The following is a 17,766-nucleotide window of genomic DNA, read 5'->3' on the forward strand; positions in this document are numbered from 1 at the left end:
AACACGGCTAGTAAGATCATTGGGGCTTCACTTCCCTCCCTGAAGGACATGTACACCTCCCGTCTCTCCCGCAAGGCGACCGCGATTGTGCATGATGTGAGTCATCCTGCTCACTCTTTGTTTGATCTTCTCCCCTCTGGGAAGAGGTACAGATACCTGCACTCCCGCACTACCAGACTCACCAACAGCTTCATACTCCAAGATGTCAGGATCCTGAATTCTCTCCCCCCTCGGCTGCAAAACGTCCTGTTCTTTTGCGCTATATTGGCTGTCTGCTCTATGCACGCTTGCTCCATTTTGCTCCTCTTATTTGTCTATTTATTTATTGTTTATTTATTGGGTTATTTTTATGTTTTGAAACTGCTTGAGTGTTTTAATCTGCTAAACTAGGAGAACTGACGATCATAGTTATGATTATGTGTTAAGTTGACTATTGTGAAAGTATGTGTTATTATTGTCACGATGTTTAATTAATATCAAACATGTATGTAATATTGATGTCCCATTTACACATGAATGTATGATTGTGAGCAAAGACAAGGAAGCGGCAAGGGTTAATGGTGATACTAAGTGGTGGAGGACTGAGATCCCACACATGAGCGTGACACGAGGTCACGTTCATCCAGTTAAGGCCCAAACAAAATGCTGTTTGATGGAAAGCTTTGCTCCAACGCATGAGCATGACTCAGAGGTCACCACATCTGGTCGGAGAAGGCTATTTTAGAATCAGTCCTGGGAAAGACAGGTATAGGAAGTGATGGGAAAACTGGTACGTGACCAAGCTGGCATAGGACCCACGTACGGAAGCGTATAAAAGGTTCGTTCTGACAAAGAACAGGGCTCTCTTTCGCCCGATGTGCTCTCCCCGTCAGGGCTTTGCCCCTGCAGGCTGCTGCCCATGAGCCAAGAACGCCGATTAGACGAAGATAGATTTTTCATTCTTTTTGAGATAAGACCAAAATCTACTAAAATGAATTTCTAGTGTCTTTGAATGGGACTTTGTCCAATTTTAAGCTTAGGGATAGTGAGGACATCGGTGCAGCAGAAAGGGAGAAGCCATTTTTGAGGCGTTGTCCTTTCCTTCTCAAGGCTGAACTATCTTTTAAAACAGAATTTGGATTCTTGGATTAAAGAGAATTGATCACTCAACTTTTCCACCAAACAGCATTTTAGAATTCTTGCCTCTATCCCTTTTTTACGATTTGGGTTTTGCAATCGAGAACTTCCAGACTGAATAATTTTTGCTCTACTGAGATTGGTGAGTGGACTTATCGTTGTATTATTCGAACAATCGAGACTTGTAATTCTTTTTCCTTCTCATTCATTAAATTTCTACTTTATAATCATTTAATTTTGATTAATGATTATTTTGATCTTTTATGCTTTAAATCTCTTTAGGTTCTCTATCATAGTCATACTGTAAACCGTTCAGTTCTTTTAAGTAAGACAGCTTTAATTCTTGAAATCAGGAAGTGTCACATCTGGTTCCAAATAGGAAATAAACGAGTTCCTGCAGTCTTACCAAAGACAGCTAAAACTATTCCGAGCAGTTACAAGAGCCCCAAATCTTACAGGAAAGAGAGCCGCTAAAACAGCCGCGATCAATTTGATCCCCGTGTCTCTACCAGGTAGTTACTCATCACAGGGGTCTGTTGATTTTAACGGGACTGGTGTCCAGAAAAGACGGAATTAATCTAACTAGAGGTTGGTTGCGTAAACAGCGGTTAGACTCTGAACGAATCTTCTTTCCGTACCGGCTTACGTAAACTCTCATTTCCCCTCAAAACCTGAGTCCCAAGACCCACTTTTTGTAACTTCTTAAAGCAAGATAACATTGTTGCCCATCAGTATTGCCACATGCACGCACCCCCAAACACACACATCGTCAAGACATGCACACATGAATATCTCCATTTCGGGTATTGTGAGACTTGTAACCGCCTCTTACAAGGTTGAATCCAACAAAAGGCAGCACAGGGGAAGTGGAACTTTGAAAGACCTTGGAACACAGAGAGCTTCATTTTCCATTCTTGCACAAGAAGAAAATCTCAGGTTTTGTTCTTGGTTCCGTGTCTCTCTCTGGTGCTTGTCTTATTATAACTTAAAGGGATGGTAAAGTGATTCAACTTTAGTAATTGTGATAGGACTGTGTTAAAAATGATGTCAGTACTGCAATTCCCCTTGAAAAAAAATCTGAATTAAATAATGGTATTTCAGAACAGTGGCGGTGGATTTACTGACAGTCACTTTTTGGGCGGAGTCTCCTTGATTTGCCACATCAACCTGACTACAACACGAAAGGAAACCATCACTTTCTCCATGGGAAATCATTGTACAGGCGCACTTAAAATATCCCAAAACAGCTATCAATTGGCACCAAAATTTACACTCCTAGCGACGAGTCTTACGACTCTTTAGCTGAGTGTGGCCGTTAAAAGAACCCACTTTTTGGATAGGTGGCAGAAGTGGTACCCCATACATGGACTGAAAATAAAAGTCTAATGAACTAAATTGAATTGATTTTAAATTGAATATACAATGACATATGAACAATTCATCTTACTTGGTTTAATCTAAGTTATCTAAGTTAAGTTTAGTCTAAGTTATAAGTGGGGGTGAGGTACAGATTCTTAACAGCAGCCTCGTTACAATAAGTCTCCCCCTCCCATTTTAAAACGATGAGCCCTGGACATCAACTGATCTTTTCTGTGTATGTCTTTGTCAGCTATGAACAGGTTTCACCCTTCCCAAGCAAAATAATAGGGGGGTAGAAAGTCTACCAGGACCCTTTTTAGAATTAGTCCACCCCTGCCATCTCAAAACGGTAAGCCCTATGCATCAACTGACCATCTGTATCTTCCTGAAAGTGTTTTAAGCTAGTGTGGCAAATATGAACAGGTTACCCAGCTACTGAGCAAAGTTAGAGAAAGGTAAGGAGCCCTGTTAGATTGTCGACCCATGAGAATAAGTCCCCTCCCTCCCATTGTAAAATGATGAGCCCTAGCCATCGACCGACTATTTGTGTGTCTTCTTGGGGGCATTTTCAGCGCTTGTGGCAATGAACAGTTTCCCTACTTCCCAAGCAGAGTAGCAGGGGGGTACAAATTCCAACAGGAGTGTATGTGTGCATTACCTGGCTTGCATAAGCATTGGTAAGTGGAATGTGGTTCTTTTCAGGACTGCAAGAAGGTCTGTATTTATACATGGTTGGAGTAGGAGGTGTTTTGTTAAGTAGATCGTAATCTGCAGAGACATTGAATAAAAACACTGGCTGTTAAAAATTAAAATGGTGTAAAGAGAAATCAAAATATTTTTGACAAAATTTTAATTTTTTTAGTAATCGGACAACAGGTTAGATTTGCTTTAACGAGGGTGATTGTATTCATATCATCCTCACGGGCATTGCCAAAAATCTTTTCGTGGATTGTCCAGTGTGGCACAAGACCTCATTAAGGGCGGCCAAGGATAGCTGTGCATGTTTCTTCATCATAGCAACTATCCACAGGCAGTGTTTAATCAAATACAATTCACACATTTCCAGAGTAATACCTAACATACTCATAATCAAGCAAGAATAAATCTAAGAAAAAAAAGCAACATTTTTCTGAACTTGTGATTTAGGGAGTTTTGAGTTTTTCAGTGTCTTTTCAAGTCTTGATTTGCGGTTGTTATTTTGGGTTTTTGTTTTTTGGGTAGATATGGGGTCGCAGCCTGCGAGCACACCGGGCACTAGTCAACACAAAACGATTCCAGCCCTAATTGATTACAGCCCATCATCTTCCATGCTGGCCTCATGTTGTCAATTCACCTTCACCTTCATCTTCTTCCGCTTATCCGGGGTCGGGTCGCGGGGGCAGCAGGTTTAGGAGGGATTCTCAGACCTCCCTCTCCCCAACCACTTCCTCCAGCTCATCCCGGGGGATCCCAAGGCGTTCCCAGGCCAGCCGAGAGACGTAGTCTCTCCAGCGCGACCTGGGTCGTCCCCGGGGTCTCCTACCGGTGGGACATGCCGGGAACACCTCCCCAGGGAGGCGTCCAGGAGGCATCCTGATGAGATGCCCGAGCCACCTCATCTGGCTCCTCTCAACGTGGAGGAGCAGCGGCTCTCTCTCTTCCGGATGGCCGAGCTTCTCACCCTATCTCTAAGGGAGAGCCCGGACACCCTGCGGAGGAAACTCATTTCAGCCGCTTGTATCCTGGATCTCGTTCTTTCGGTCACGAGCTATGGGTCGTAGCTGGTCACCATAGGTGAGGGTAGGAGCGTAGATCGACCGGTAAATCGAGAGCTTTGCCATTTGGCTCAGCTCTCTCTTCACCAAGACGGACCGGTACAGAGTCTGCATTACTGCCGACGCTGCACCAATCCGCCTGTCGATCTCGCGCTCCATCCTGCCCTCACTCGTGAACAAGACCCCAAGATACTTGAACTCCTCCACTTGGGGCAGGATCTCATCCCCGATCCGGAGAGGGAATTCCACCCTTTTACGACCGAGGACCATGGACTCGGATTTGGAGGTGCTGACCCTCATCCCGACCGCTTCACACTCGGCTGCGAACCGCTCCAGTGAGAGCTGGAGATCACGGCCTGAAGAAGCCAACAGCACCACGTCATCTCCAAAAAGCAGTGACGCGATGCTGAGGTCCCCAAACCGGACCCCCTCAACGCCTCGGCTGCGCCTAGAAATTCTGTCCATAAAAATTATGAACAGAATCGGTGACAAAGGGCAGCCTTGGCGGAGTCCAACCCTCACTGGAAACGAATCCGACTTACTGCCGGAAATGTGGACCAAACTCTGGCATCGGTGATACAGGGACCGAACCGCCCTTATCAGTTGGCTCGGCACCCCGTACTCCCGAAGCAGCCTCCAGAGAACCTCCCGAGGGACACTGTAGAACGCCTTCTCCAAGTCCACAAAACACATGTGGACCGGTTGGGCGAACTCCCATGCACCCTCGAGGATCCTGCCGAGGGTGGAGAGCTGGTCCACTGTTCTACGGCCAGGACGAAAGCCACACTGCTCCTCCTGAATCCGAGGTTCGACTTCCCGACGGATCCTCCTCTCCAGCACCCCTGAATAGACCTTACCAGGGAGGCTGAGGAGTGTGATTCCCCTGTAATTGGAACACACCCTCCGGTTCCCCTTATTAAAGAGGGGAACCACCACCCCAGTCTGCCAATCCAGAGGCACCGTCCCCGATGTCCACGCAATGCTGTAGAGGCGTGTCAGCCATGACAGCCCCACAACATCCAGAGCCTTTAAGAACTCCGGGCGGATCTCATCCACCCCCGGGGCCTTGACACCGGGGAGTTTTTTAACTACCTCAGTGACTTCGACCTCCGACATTGGAGAGTCCGCCTCAGAGTCCTCAGGCCCTGCTTCCACAATGGAAGGCGTGTCGGTGGAATTGAGGAGGTCTTCGAAGTATTCCCCCCACCGACTCACGACATCCCGAGTCGAGGTCAGCAGCACACCATCTCCACTGTAAACAGTGTTGACCGTGCATTGCTTCCCCTTCCTGAGACGCCAGATGGTGGACCAGAATTTCCTCGAAGCCGTCCGGAAGTCATTCTCCATGGCCTCGCCAAACTCCTCCCACGCCCGAGTTTTTGCCTCAGCAACCGCCGAAGCCGCGTTCCGCTTGGCCATCCGGTACCTGTCAGCTGCCTCCGGAGTCCCGCAGGCCAAAAAGGCCCTATAGGACTCCTTCTTCAGCTTGACGGCATCCCTTACCGCCGGTGTCCACCAGCGGGTTCAGGGATTGCCGCCACGACAGGCACCAACAACCTTACGGCCACAGCTCCGGTCGGCTGCCTCAACAATGGAGACACGGATTGGAGGACGAGTCAGCCAACCATGGAAAAGACAGCCGGTTGAGGAAACAGGACAGACTCTGCAATTCCAGGAACAAGGTCCACTCAGACTCAATGTTCCCCGCCTCCCCCGGAACGTGGGAAAAGCTCTGCCGGAGGTGGGAGTTGAAGCTCTTCCTGACAGGGGATTCTGCCAGACGTTCCCAGCAGACCCTCACAGAGCGTTTGGGTCTGCCAGGTCGGACCGGCATCTTCCCCCACCATCGGAGCCAACCCACCACCAGGTGGTGATCAGTTGACAGCTCCGCCCCTCTCTTCACCTGAGTGTCCAAAACATGCGGCCGCAAATCCGATGACACGACTACAAGGTCGATCAACGAACTGCGGCCTAGGGTGTCCTGGTGCCAAGTGCACACATGGACACCCTTATGCTTGAACATGGTGTTCATTATAGAAAATCCGTGTCGAGCACAGAAGTCCAATAATAGAACACCGCTCGGGTTCAGATCGTGGGGGCCGTTCCTCCCAATCACGCCCTTCCAGGTCTCACTATCATTGCCCACGTGAGCATTGAAGTCACCCAGTAGAACGATGGAGTCCCCAGAAGAAGCTCTCCAGCACTTCCTCCAGGGACTCTAAGAAGGGTGGGTACTCTGAGCTGCCGTTCGGTGCATAGACACAAACAACAGTCAGGACCTGTCCCCCCACCCGAAGGCGGAGGGAGGCTACCCTCTCGCTCACCAGGGTGAACCCCAATGTGCAGGCGCCCAGCCGGGGGGCAATAAGTATGCCAACACCTGCTCGACGTCTCTCACCGTGGGCAACTCCAGAGTGGAAGAGAGTCCAGCCCCTCTCGAGAGGGCTTGTACCAGAGCCCAAACTATGTGTGGAGGCAAGTCCGACTACGTCTAGTTGGAACCTTTCTGCCTCACACACCAGCTCGGGCTCCTTTCCAGCCAGAGAGGTGACATTCCAGGTCCCTAGAGCCAGCCTCTGCAGCCGGGGATCGGACCGCCAAGGTCCCCGCCTTTGACTGCCGCCCAGCTCACTATGCACCCGACCCCTTTGGCCCCTCCTATAGGTGGTGAGCCCATTGGAAGGGGGACCCGCGTTTTCTTTTCGGGCTATGCCCGACCGGACCCCATGAGCGAAGGCCCGGCCACCAGGCGCTCGCCTTCGAGCCCCACCTCCAGGCCTGGCTCCAGAGAGGGGCCCCGGTGACCCACGTCCGGGCGAGGGAAACCGACATCCATATATCTTTTTCATTATAAGGGGTCTTCTGTTGTCAATTTTCTTTTTAAATTCAGACATCTCCTAAAGAAGCATGATTTTTATTTCTTTGGTCTCTATTGTCAGCCTTTAGCTTTTTTTTTTTTTTTTAACTTTTCGGACCACTTGTGCCTCTGTGAGGTTAAAAGAGAGCCATCCAAGAAAGGTGAAAGCCACTCCTGTTTCCAGGACACCAAGACACAAGACACGCCATTTGCGCCACCTGTCCCTTGTGTAGCCCGCTAGGGAGGTACCATGGGAGCATGGCGGCTCGCCAGTTCCTGTGCGTCGTATGGAGAAAGTCTGATCCATTGCATCGAAGGCCCAGCCTAGGAGATCCATTAGTGATTTTTAAGCTGGGGTAGTGCCTATTCTGCGCTCACAGACCAACCTTTAGTGTGCTCACAGGGCTGCGACTCTATGTCCCATATGTGTTCATCTATCAATAGCACGGCGCCTGCCAGTGAGTGTAGACATAATACAAACAGATTTCAGTAACAATAAATCACAGTACATTTCATCTTAATAATGTTTCATGTTGACACTTGTATTGTTGTATCAACGAACTCTGTTTTTTGAAGGGTTTCAGATTTGCAGACATCTTGATTACTTGGTTTATGTTATTCCAGTATTCAACACCTGCCACTGAATGCTGTGACTTTGTAGTGTGCTGTTTATTAGTATATGCTCAAACATCATCATCCCTCTGTTAATTTTTTATTCGTTTGTTTTGAATGTTAAAGTTCAAGACAAACTCCCTCCACGGCCTGTTATCATGTGAATTAAACTCCAAAGTATCTAAGTGTACTGCTTGTTTTTTTCTCTCTTTCTGCTCTTAAAAAAACCATTGACTATTATCGGGTCTTAGCTTCTAGGTCAGGGGTGTCAATTTCATTTCACATTGTGGGCCACATACGGCCTCGGTAGATGTCAAGTTGGCCGGACCATTAAAATTATACTATACTCTGCTATAAATAACCAAAATATCATGTCTTTCTTTTTTTTTTTAGGTAAAGAAGCACAAGAACATAAGGAAAATGTTGAAATTTAATGAACATTCATTTTACAATTAAAAGCATTACATTAACATAAAACATTAACAGTAATGCACTTTAAGATTAAACGGGATTTATGAAGAAAGACATTTTTAAATATATATACACGTGCATATATAAGATACATTTAATACCTGCCAACACCTTACAAACTAAAAAGAGTGCTATTAAATGTGTCAAGAAGAAGGTATTCACGTGTCCTGTAAATGTGTAAACATACATGAAACACACATACACACACAATACATACTGAACATTCATGGAGTTGCATGAACAGTAGAATTCCACCATACGTTTTTGTAGTAAAGTTGCTGACTAACATTGAATTGCACATTTTTTTAATCACCACAGTAAGGATTCATCTTCACAGAGCTGTATTTTTTTTCAATGCAAACAGTATCTAAGGCAGCATTTGAAAGGCGTTAGTCTGGACTTGTTTATGTTCCTGATACTTAGCACCACCAGACTCGCCAACAGCTTCATACTCCAAGCTGTCAGGATCCGGAATTCTCTCCCCCCTCGGCTGCATAACGTCCTGTTCTTTTGCGCTATATTCTGGCTGTCTGCTGTATGCACGCTTGCTCCATTTTGCTCCTCTTATGTATCTATTTACTTATTGTTTATTTATTTGGGTTAATAAAATCAGCTTTATTGTCAATTTCTTCACGTTAAGACACACAAATAGATCGAAATTACGTTTCCCACCGTCTCACGGTAACTAGACACATCACACACACACACACACACACACACACACACACACACACACACACACACACACACACACACACACACACACACACACACACACACAGCACACAGAGTAAAATTGAATGGACAAGAGCGATGAACAAGTAATAAGCAAATAAACCAAGTAAATAAACAATAAATAAATAAATAAATAAATAAATAGATAAATAAATAGATAAATAAGAGGAGCAAAATGGAGCAAGCGTGCATACAGCAGACAGCCAGAATATAGCGTAAAAGAACAGGACGTTATGCAGCCGAGGGTGGAGGGGGCAGAGAATTCAGGATCCTGACAGCTTGGAGTACGAAGCTGTTGGCGAGTCTGGTAGTGCGGAAGCGCAGGCATCTGTACCTCTTCCCAGAGGGCAGAAAATCAAACAAAGAGTGAGCGGGGTGACTCACATCACACACAATCGCGGTCGCCTCGCGGGTGAGACGGGAGGTGTAAATGTCCTTCAGGGAGGGGAGTGAAGAACCAATGATCTTACTAGCAGTGTTCACTATGCGCTGCAGAGCCTTCATGTTGTATTCAGTGCAGCCACCACCCCACACAGCGACACTGGAGAGGACGCTCTCAATGGTGCCACGGTAGAATGTGGTCATGATGGCAGGAGGAGCACTTGCTCGCCCGAGTTTCCGCAGAAAGTACAGGCGGCGCTGAGCTTTCTTCGCCAGCGACGCAGCGTTGGTGGTCCAGGAGGGGTCCTCACTGATGTGCACCCCCAGGAATCTGGTGCTGCTCACTCTCTCCACCACAGCACCGTCGATGGTCAGCGGCAGGTGTTGGGCATGACCCTTACGGAAGTCAACAACAATCTCCTTGGTCTTGCTGACGTTCAGCAGGAGGTTTTTGTCCCTGCACCACGTGGCCAGAAGGTTGACCTCCGACCTCTATTGAGTCTCGTCGCACCCGGTGATGAGAGCCACCAGAGTCGTGTCGTCGGCATATTTCAGCAAGCGGTTGCTGCTGTAGATTGCAGTACAGTCATGCTCTCAGGGTGAAGAGCAGCGGACATAGCACCTTGGGGGCCCCCCGTGCTCAGCGTGATGCTGCCGGAGATATTGTCGCCAACACGCACTACCTGAGGCCTCTGACAGAGGAAGTCCAGTAGCCAGTTGCAAAGGCAGGTACTGAGGCCCAGCTTATCAAGTTTGCAGATGAGATGCTGCGGAACAATGGTCGTTGAATGCAGAACTGAAGTCCACTAAGAGCAATCTCACATACGAGTCTCTGTTCTCCAGGTGGGTGAGGGCAGAGTGGAGGGCAGAGCAGATGGGATCCTCAGAGGACCGATTGGCTCGGAAGGCAAACTGCATTTAAATATGTAAACTAAAGTGCAATCACATTTGTAAATGAATGGCTTCTGCTTTTTGAAATGTAAATAAACCAATCTACTATGATAAAACAACTAAATTGCAATAACTGCATTAACCATCAAAGTGAAGTCTAACTGTAACTGTAGTCTTGAAACAAATCTGAATAAGAAAAAACATTGCAATAAAATCACGCAAATTGCTTTTGCTATTGTTGGGAAGCCTGAGGACTGTATAGGGGATTGGCTGGGATGGTTATGCTTTTTTCGCCCCCGGGTGTCAGTCAGAACACAATAGGGAAGACGTGGTTCAGTTTTGATTGCTTCACTGAATTATTGGCAAAAAAGTAACAGGCATTGTGGCTCATAGGAGCATACAGCCAAACTGGCAAAAGGGTATAGGCCAGGGGTGGGCAAACATTTGGACTTGCGGGCCGAATTGGGTTCTAAATTTTGACCGAGGTCCAAACTAGGAGCAGATGGATGTAGAATTTGTGTGAAGTAATATAAACGACATGTAAAGGTCATTGCATAAAAGGTTTGTTTTGGCCTTTGCTAGGTAGTAAAGCATGGTATAAAAATATAAATATATAAAAATATTTCACGAAAAATATTTCACGAAAAAGCTGCTATCAGTGATTCTCATTAAATACCACACTTTTATTATGAATAACAGTTTCCATCACTTCAGCGCCTGCAGGTCAGATTTATGAAAGATGTTTATTTCATGAGGCAAAATCACATCAAACAGCAAACATTCTGTCCAAATACACCATCTTGAAGATTCAGTGACAGAATACATCTAAATAAAGTAATAAAGAAATCAAAACGGCAACACGGTGACGAATATCTGAAAATCAGAGCAGAGCTTTAACTTACGTACACCTGGTGACAGAGGGGAGGAAACGGGAAACACTTCCTTAAAGTCGGCCTTAAGAATTTTAAAAGTTAAGATTAGTCGCAAACAGGTGATGCATCAATGTCCTTGAGCATCCTGCATTGTTTGAAAATGAGAATGGTCGCTAGTTTCAATCCCTGCTATTTGTACAAATTATATAAAAAAAATAAATAAAATTACAACAAATTTGAGAAACTCCCTTTCATTTTCAGTGGGAACAGTGTTGTTGGTCTCCGTTTTTTGCTAGTGCATCATAGTCTGGAGTAGAATTTGTTGTGGCAATTCTTAGGATAGACCCGAGGTGTTGGTCCGTTAACCTAGATCTGTGAAGGGTCGATGTTCATGTGGCTGAACGTCACGTCGCGTAGGTCGAGCCAAACTGTCCACTCTTTTCTTAAACACTCAGCACTCCGTTTTCCTTGGGCCACTCATTTTAATTGAAGGATTTCAGGGTAAAGTTTGTGGGTGGCTTTAGCGTAAAACTGTACGTGAAAGTTCAGTGCGCAAATTACGAGAATGCTGACGTCACAGCTCACACTCGAAATTTGGCACTGATAGAAATAGAGCGCAGAGTGCGCCATGTTCATACTACTGAGTACGTACACACACTTGTGAGCGTGCACCGAGCTTTCTGACACGGCTTCCAGTAGTAAACGCGTGGGCGGGCGTTTCCCCATCTACTGGGGAAACGCAGTCATTGCAGGGAAAATGACCCCCCCCCCAAAAGTTTAATAATACAATTTATTCAGGGTTGGCGGGCCGGATTAAACGGCCCCGTGGGCCAGATGTGGCCCGCGGGCCGTAGTGTGCCCATGTCTGGTATAGGCACACGTTGGTTGTAAGGATGTGAGAGCAGGTGTGTGTAGTGTACATGGGTGGGTCTTTGGGGGTGTGAATGTGACTCTTGTGTGTGTGATTATTGGATGAAGCGTGTGAAGGGTATGTGGGGTGTGTGTGTGGTGTGTGGTTCTGCAACAGACAGAAATAAAGCACGTAAGTCAATGCTCAACTTCAGACATCACACACTAATAGACAGCACACATTACATACCGTAATTTTCCTACTTGGGTGGGGGGGCGACTTATACTCAGGAGCGACTTATATGTGATTTTTTTTACAAATTTTCAAAATTCAAAAATCCGCGATGTAGTGAAACCGCGATAAACGAACCGCGATGTAGCAAGGGATTACTGTCATTTGAACTGCAAGTGACGTCACCCGTGCCACGCGGCGGTTGTTTACATAAAAGGCAAAGGATTCGATCACGGGATGACGAAGGGCCCCACGTACTACCGGCATCATTAGCAGCTTTGTTTGTAAGTTACACGGTGGACGAAGAGTTTGAAGGATTTAATGATTTGGAGTGAGACAGAAGGTTTGAAAAACTATTATGGCTTTTACGCACGCCCGGTCCTTCTCGACGGGAGCTCTCTTTCACCTCCGTGGATGGAAGTCGGGGGCCGGCGCTGTCCGGGGACGGTGGATGAGGCTCGGACATGGCTTTTACGCAAGCCCGGTCCTATTTATGGAGCTCTCTTCCACCTCCGTGGCTGGAAGTTCAGTAGATGTTGGCTCGTTGAACTCTTGTTTTGTTAAATAAAGAGCCGTTTACCAACCCCACGTCTTTCCTGGTACTTTGTTAACGCTACAGTATAGTTATATACTAGATCTCTGCAGCGCACGCGCGGCGTTGTTGACAAAGAACGAGGAATTTGATCGATGGATTTAATGATTTGGAGTGACACAGATAGTTTGATAATATTGTCGTTATATAAACCCACGTCTTTCCTGGTACTTTGTTAACGCTAGAACATTTATACTAGATCTCTGCAGCGCACGCGCGGCGTTATTGACATAAAGAACGAGGAATTTGATCGATGGATTTAATGATTTGGAGTGACACAGATGGTTTGATAATATTGTTGTAATATGATACTTCATCATCCTTCATCTTCTTCCGCTTATCCGGGGTCGGGTCGCGGGGGCGGCAGCTTTAGGAGGGACTCCCAGACCTCCCTCTCCCCAGCCACTTCCTCCAGCTCATCCCGGGGGATCCCGAGGCGTTCCCAGGCCAGCCGAGAGACGTAGTCTCTCCAGCGCGTCCTGGGTCGTCCCCGGGGTCTCCTACCGGTGGGACATGCCCGGAACACCTCCCCGGGGAGGCGTCCAGGAGGCATCCTGATGAGATGCCCGAGCCACCTCATCTGGCTCCTCTCAACGTGGAGGAGCAGCGGCTCTACGCCGAGTCTCTCCCGGATGACCGAGCTTCTCACCCTATCTCTAAGGGAGAGCCCGGACATCCTGCGGAGGAAACTCATTTCAGCCGCTTGTATCCTGGACCTCGTTCTTTCGGTCACGACCCATAGCTCGTGACGATATCTATCTAATAAGTATCTGTAATATGATACTTATTTGAAATATACTTTATATATCGTTATATGGGTCTGTGGAATAATTAGAAATGCAACTTACAACGGGTCCGACGTCAACATATGCGGCGCATACGCGGCATTGTTTACATAAAGCACGATCGATGGATTTAATAAATTGGAGTAACACAGATGGTTTGACAAACGTGTTATTTATGTAATACTTACTTGAATAACTCTGAATGTTAAGTCAGGCCCGTTCTCAGCTCCTCATTTGTGTACATGTCACGTTAGCATACCGTATCGTTTAGCCTGTTGTTGCTGGTTCATGTCTGTTCTTGGTGTTGGATTTTGACAAATAAATTTGCCCCAAAAGTGCAAAAATACAAACAAGCGCTTGTTTGAGCAAAAACTAATTCTTTCTCTCGAATTATCAGTCTCAATAAAACCAATCCTAAACAGTTATTCGATACAGTGGCAAAGCTAACGCAACAGCAGCCAACCTCTGATAGCTCCCCCCACGAAGCAGACTATTTTAGGAAATCTTTCGCTTGAAAGATTTTTGGGATGTTGATGTTTTCGCTCGAAAGATTCAATCCATTTGGTATGAGATCATGGTGACAAACACCCATTTGAGACCTGGGATTACAAAAGTTAATTTAAATGAGGCTGACTGGTCATCCTGGAAGGGGCATCTTCCCATCTGTGGTCCCATCTCAAGGTTTCTCATTTTTCCCAGTTTTGTGAGTTTTTCTTTGCTTATTACGGCAATATACATGATTATTAAAATCACCAACAATAAGAACACAATCATATTTGAACATGATATTGGCCAGAAAATCAGAACTGACTTAAGTACCGTATTTTCCGGACTATAAAGCGCACCTAAAAACCTCAAATTTTCTCAAAAGCCAACAGTGCACCTTATAGTCAGGTGCACCTTATATATGGACCAAGTTGTGGCCCGCGGGCCAAATGCAGCCCACGTCTAAATTTAAACTGGCCCGAAGCATTGTGTCATGAAATCAATCATAAGTGGCCCGTGAAGACTATGAATCATGAATCAAAAAGACTGGATCATCATTTTGTGATTATAAAGTAATTTGTTGTGTCTGAAGTTGAAATAAAAAAGATAAAATGAAGAATGATTTGATTTGGATAAAAAATCTGACATGATGCAACCTGGCCTGTTTACTGCAGTCACAAACACCAATATCACCCTTCTTATTCATACAGCAACAATAAAACAAACTTAATAAATCTAATAAAAAATTCATTCAACTGTCATAAAATTGTTGATTATTTATTATTTTAATCTTTAACTTTTAAAGTTTACTGATCTATCTGACTGTTCGGTTGTGTACTTATTAATGTAAGCTTTACATGTTTATTTTGTGTGTTGTGTGATATTAACATTATTGATATATTGTTATTATTTTCACTATTTCAAGTTATTATACTGTGATTGCATTAATGGTGCGCCTTATAGTCCGGTGCGCCTTATATATGGACAAAGGTTTAAAATGGGCCATTTATTGAAGGTGCACCTTATAGTCCGGAAAATACGATACTTATTGTGTTTGAGGTCAATAGACCACTGTACACAGCACAGCCTGAGAGCAATAAAGTTCAAACAAGCTCAGTTAAACACTGCCGCAAAAAACTGGTGGTTTGCTAACTGCAATTATAGTGGCTCTTAAAAACAGGGGCAACTGCTCCACCTCACCCCGACGTCCATAGGGAATCAAAATAAAAGCAGTTCGGAGGGAAAGGTTCAGTAAAAGCACTGGAATCGCCAACATTCACTTAGGTCTCGGTGATGCAAAGGAAGTCCAGTCCTCAGGATGAGATAAAAGTCCAGAAGGATAACTGGTTGGTTTGCCAGTGACCTTTGAGTTCGTGGTGAATGAGGCAAAAGCTTGCGCAACCAAGAAAATAGTACAAAAAGAGCACCGACAAGGAGGCCCACTGACTGGAATTTTGGCGAGCATAAGCATACACAACTGGCGTGCATGTCACTACAGGATTTGTGCACAGCACTAATTTATATACGCACACGCACACAAACACACACACACACACACACACACACACACACACACACACACATCTCTAAAAAGACTAATATTAAACTACTTCAAAGTGATGATTTGTTATTACCCTCTGTGCTCCCTGTTGTGATTCCATGGTAGTGGAGTTCCGGTTTTGAAGGAGGCAGTTCAGCATCACGTAATTGGCTCTCTTGGATATCCAGACTTGATTTGGACTGAAATGATTAAGCACAACACAGTCAGAATGACAATGTTTACATGCAATCAATGTTTGGGTTAAGGTGAGAATTCAGGTTTCTGAAACAATTACAATAACCCATTTCCATACTTCAATGGACATAGCTACATTTAAATATCCCGACCGAAACTGCAACTCACATCGACGTCATGGCAAAAATAGATACCATTGTTCTCGAGAAGTTTACGACTATTACTAATTGAAATCTATAGATTTAGTCAAAGTCAGCTTTATTGTGAATTTCTTCACGTTAAGACACACAAAGACATCAAAATTACGTTTCCCATCCCACCGTCCCACGGTGACTAGACACATTATACAACACATACAAGCAAATAGCACAAAGAGTAAAAACAAATAGACAAGAGCGATGAATAAGTAATAAGCAAATAACCCAAATAAATAAACAATAAATAAATAGATAAATAAGAGGAGCAAAATGGAGCAAGCATGAGTACAGCAGACAGCTAGAATATAGCGCAAAAGAACAGGACGTTATGCAGCCGAGGGTGGAGGGGGGAGAGAATTCAGGATCCTGACAGTTTGGAGTACGAAGCTGTTGGCGAGTCTGGTGGTGCGGGAGCGCAGGCATCTGTACCTCTTCCCAGAGGGCAGAAGATCAAACAAAGAGTGAGCGGGGTGACTCACATCACACACAATCGCGGTCGCCTTGCGGGTGAGACGGGAGGTGTAAATGACCTTCAGGGAGGGGAGCGGAGCCCCAATGATCTTACTAGCAGTGTTCACTATGCGCTGCAGAGCCTTCATGTTGTATTCAGTGCAGCCACCACCCCACACAGCAATACAACTGGAGAGGACGCTCTCAATGGTGCCACTGTAGAATGTGGTCATGATGGCAGGAGGAGCTCTTGCTCGCCTGAGTTTCCGCCGATAGTAAAGGTGGCGCTGAGCTTTCTTCGCCAGCGACGCAGCATTGGTGGTCCAGGAGAGGTCCTCACTGATGTGCACCCCCAGGAATCTGGTGCTGCTCACTCTCTCCACCACAGCACCGTCGATGGTCAGCGGCAGGTGTTGGGCATGACCCTTCCGGAAGTCAACAACAATCTCCTTGGTCTTGCTGACGTTCAGCAGGAGGTTGTTGTCCCTGCACCACGTGGCCAGAAGGTCGACCTCCGACCTGTATTCGGTCTCGTCGCCCCCGGTGATGAGACCCACCACAGTCGTGTCGTCGGCATATTTCAGCACGCGGTTGCTGCTGTAGGTTGCGGTGCAGTCATGCGTCAGCAGGGTGAAGAGCAGCGGACTGAGCACGCAGCCTAAGAACTTAGAACTTCTAACTAATAAACTACCTCTGAATAAACACACATTTTATTAACTTTTAATTGTTTCATAAAATTGTGAAATATTAATTTGTCTTCAACGAAGACATGACATAGTGACATAGTAGTAGAGTGTCCGCCCTGAGACTGGAAGGTTGTGGGTTCAAACCCCGGCCGGGTCATACCAAAGACTATAAAAATGGAACCCATTGTCTCCCTGCTTGGCACTCAGCATTTAAGGGTTGGAATTGGGGGGTTAGATCACCAAAAATGATTCCCGAGCGCGGCGCCGCTGCTGCTCACTGCTCCTCTCTCCCCCAGGGGATGGATCAAAATCACATGGGGATGGGTTAAATGCAGAGGACAGAGCCCTTTGAGACTGCTTGTGATTTAGGGCTATATAAACTTGACTTGATTGATTGATTGATTGATGACAACCGGGACAAACGCGAACTTGCTTGGAGAACTGTGAGCGAGGAACTTGGGACGTTTTTTTTTGGTTCATTTCAGCTGTTGAACTGTACCAAAACTTTACCATTGTTTACATGACAGTATTACAACAATGTCAGATTTAGATTCACACAATTTGGTGGAATTTGTTTTCGCATGTGTGTACCTAGGAATTTGAATGAGTCAGTAATTATGATATGCTAAGTAGTTTGTGTAGATGGAGAAGAGCCATGGGGAAAGAACACAACCCTGAGAGGCACCTATGCTGAGGGCCAGAGGCT

At 45.9% G+C, this 17,766-nt stretch overlaps 2 protein-coding genes across 10 annotated transcripts in view; one reads left to right on the forward strand and one right to left on the reverse strand.

Moving 5' to 3' along the window:
* LOC147056219 (uncharacterized) overlaps nt 1-17,766 on the forward strand; it is a 239,053-nt gene that overhangs the window by 87,991 nt on the left and 133,296 nt on the right. The window lies entirely within an intron of this gene.
* Nucleotides 1-17,766, reverse strand: part of LOC147056220 (palmitoyltransferase ZDHHC5-A-like) — a 169,558-nt gene that overhangs the window by 29,380 nt on the left and 122,412 nt on the right. For all 9 annotated transcript variants that reach the window (XM_085911350.1, XM_085911355.1, XM_085911349.1 and 6 more), the window contains 2 exons: nt 15,627-15,732; nt 3,134-3,243 (listed from right to left, as the gene is read on the reverse strand). In XM_085911350.1, coding sequence (XP_085767476.1) covers nt 3,134-3,243; nt 15,627-15,732 — 216 coding nt within the window. The remainder of the gene's footprint in view (nt 1-3,133; nt 3,244-15,626; nt 15,733-17,766) is intronic.

This window comes from Syngnathus leptorhynchus, chromosome 5 (genome assembly GCF_054491065.1).
Source record: "Syngnathus leptorhynchus isolate UIUO chromosome 5, UIUO_Slep, whole genome shotgun sequence".
NCBI classification, from domain to species: Eukaryota; Metazoa; Chordata; class Actinopteri; order Syngnathiformes; family Syngnathidae; genus Syngnathus; species Syngnathus leptorhynchus.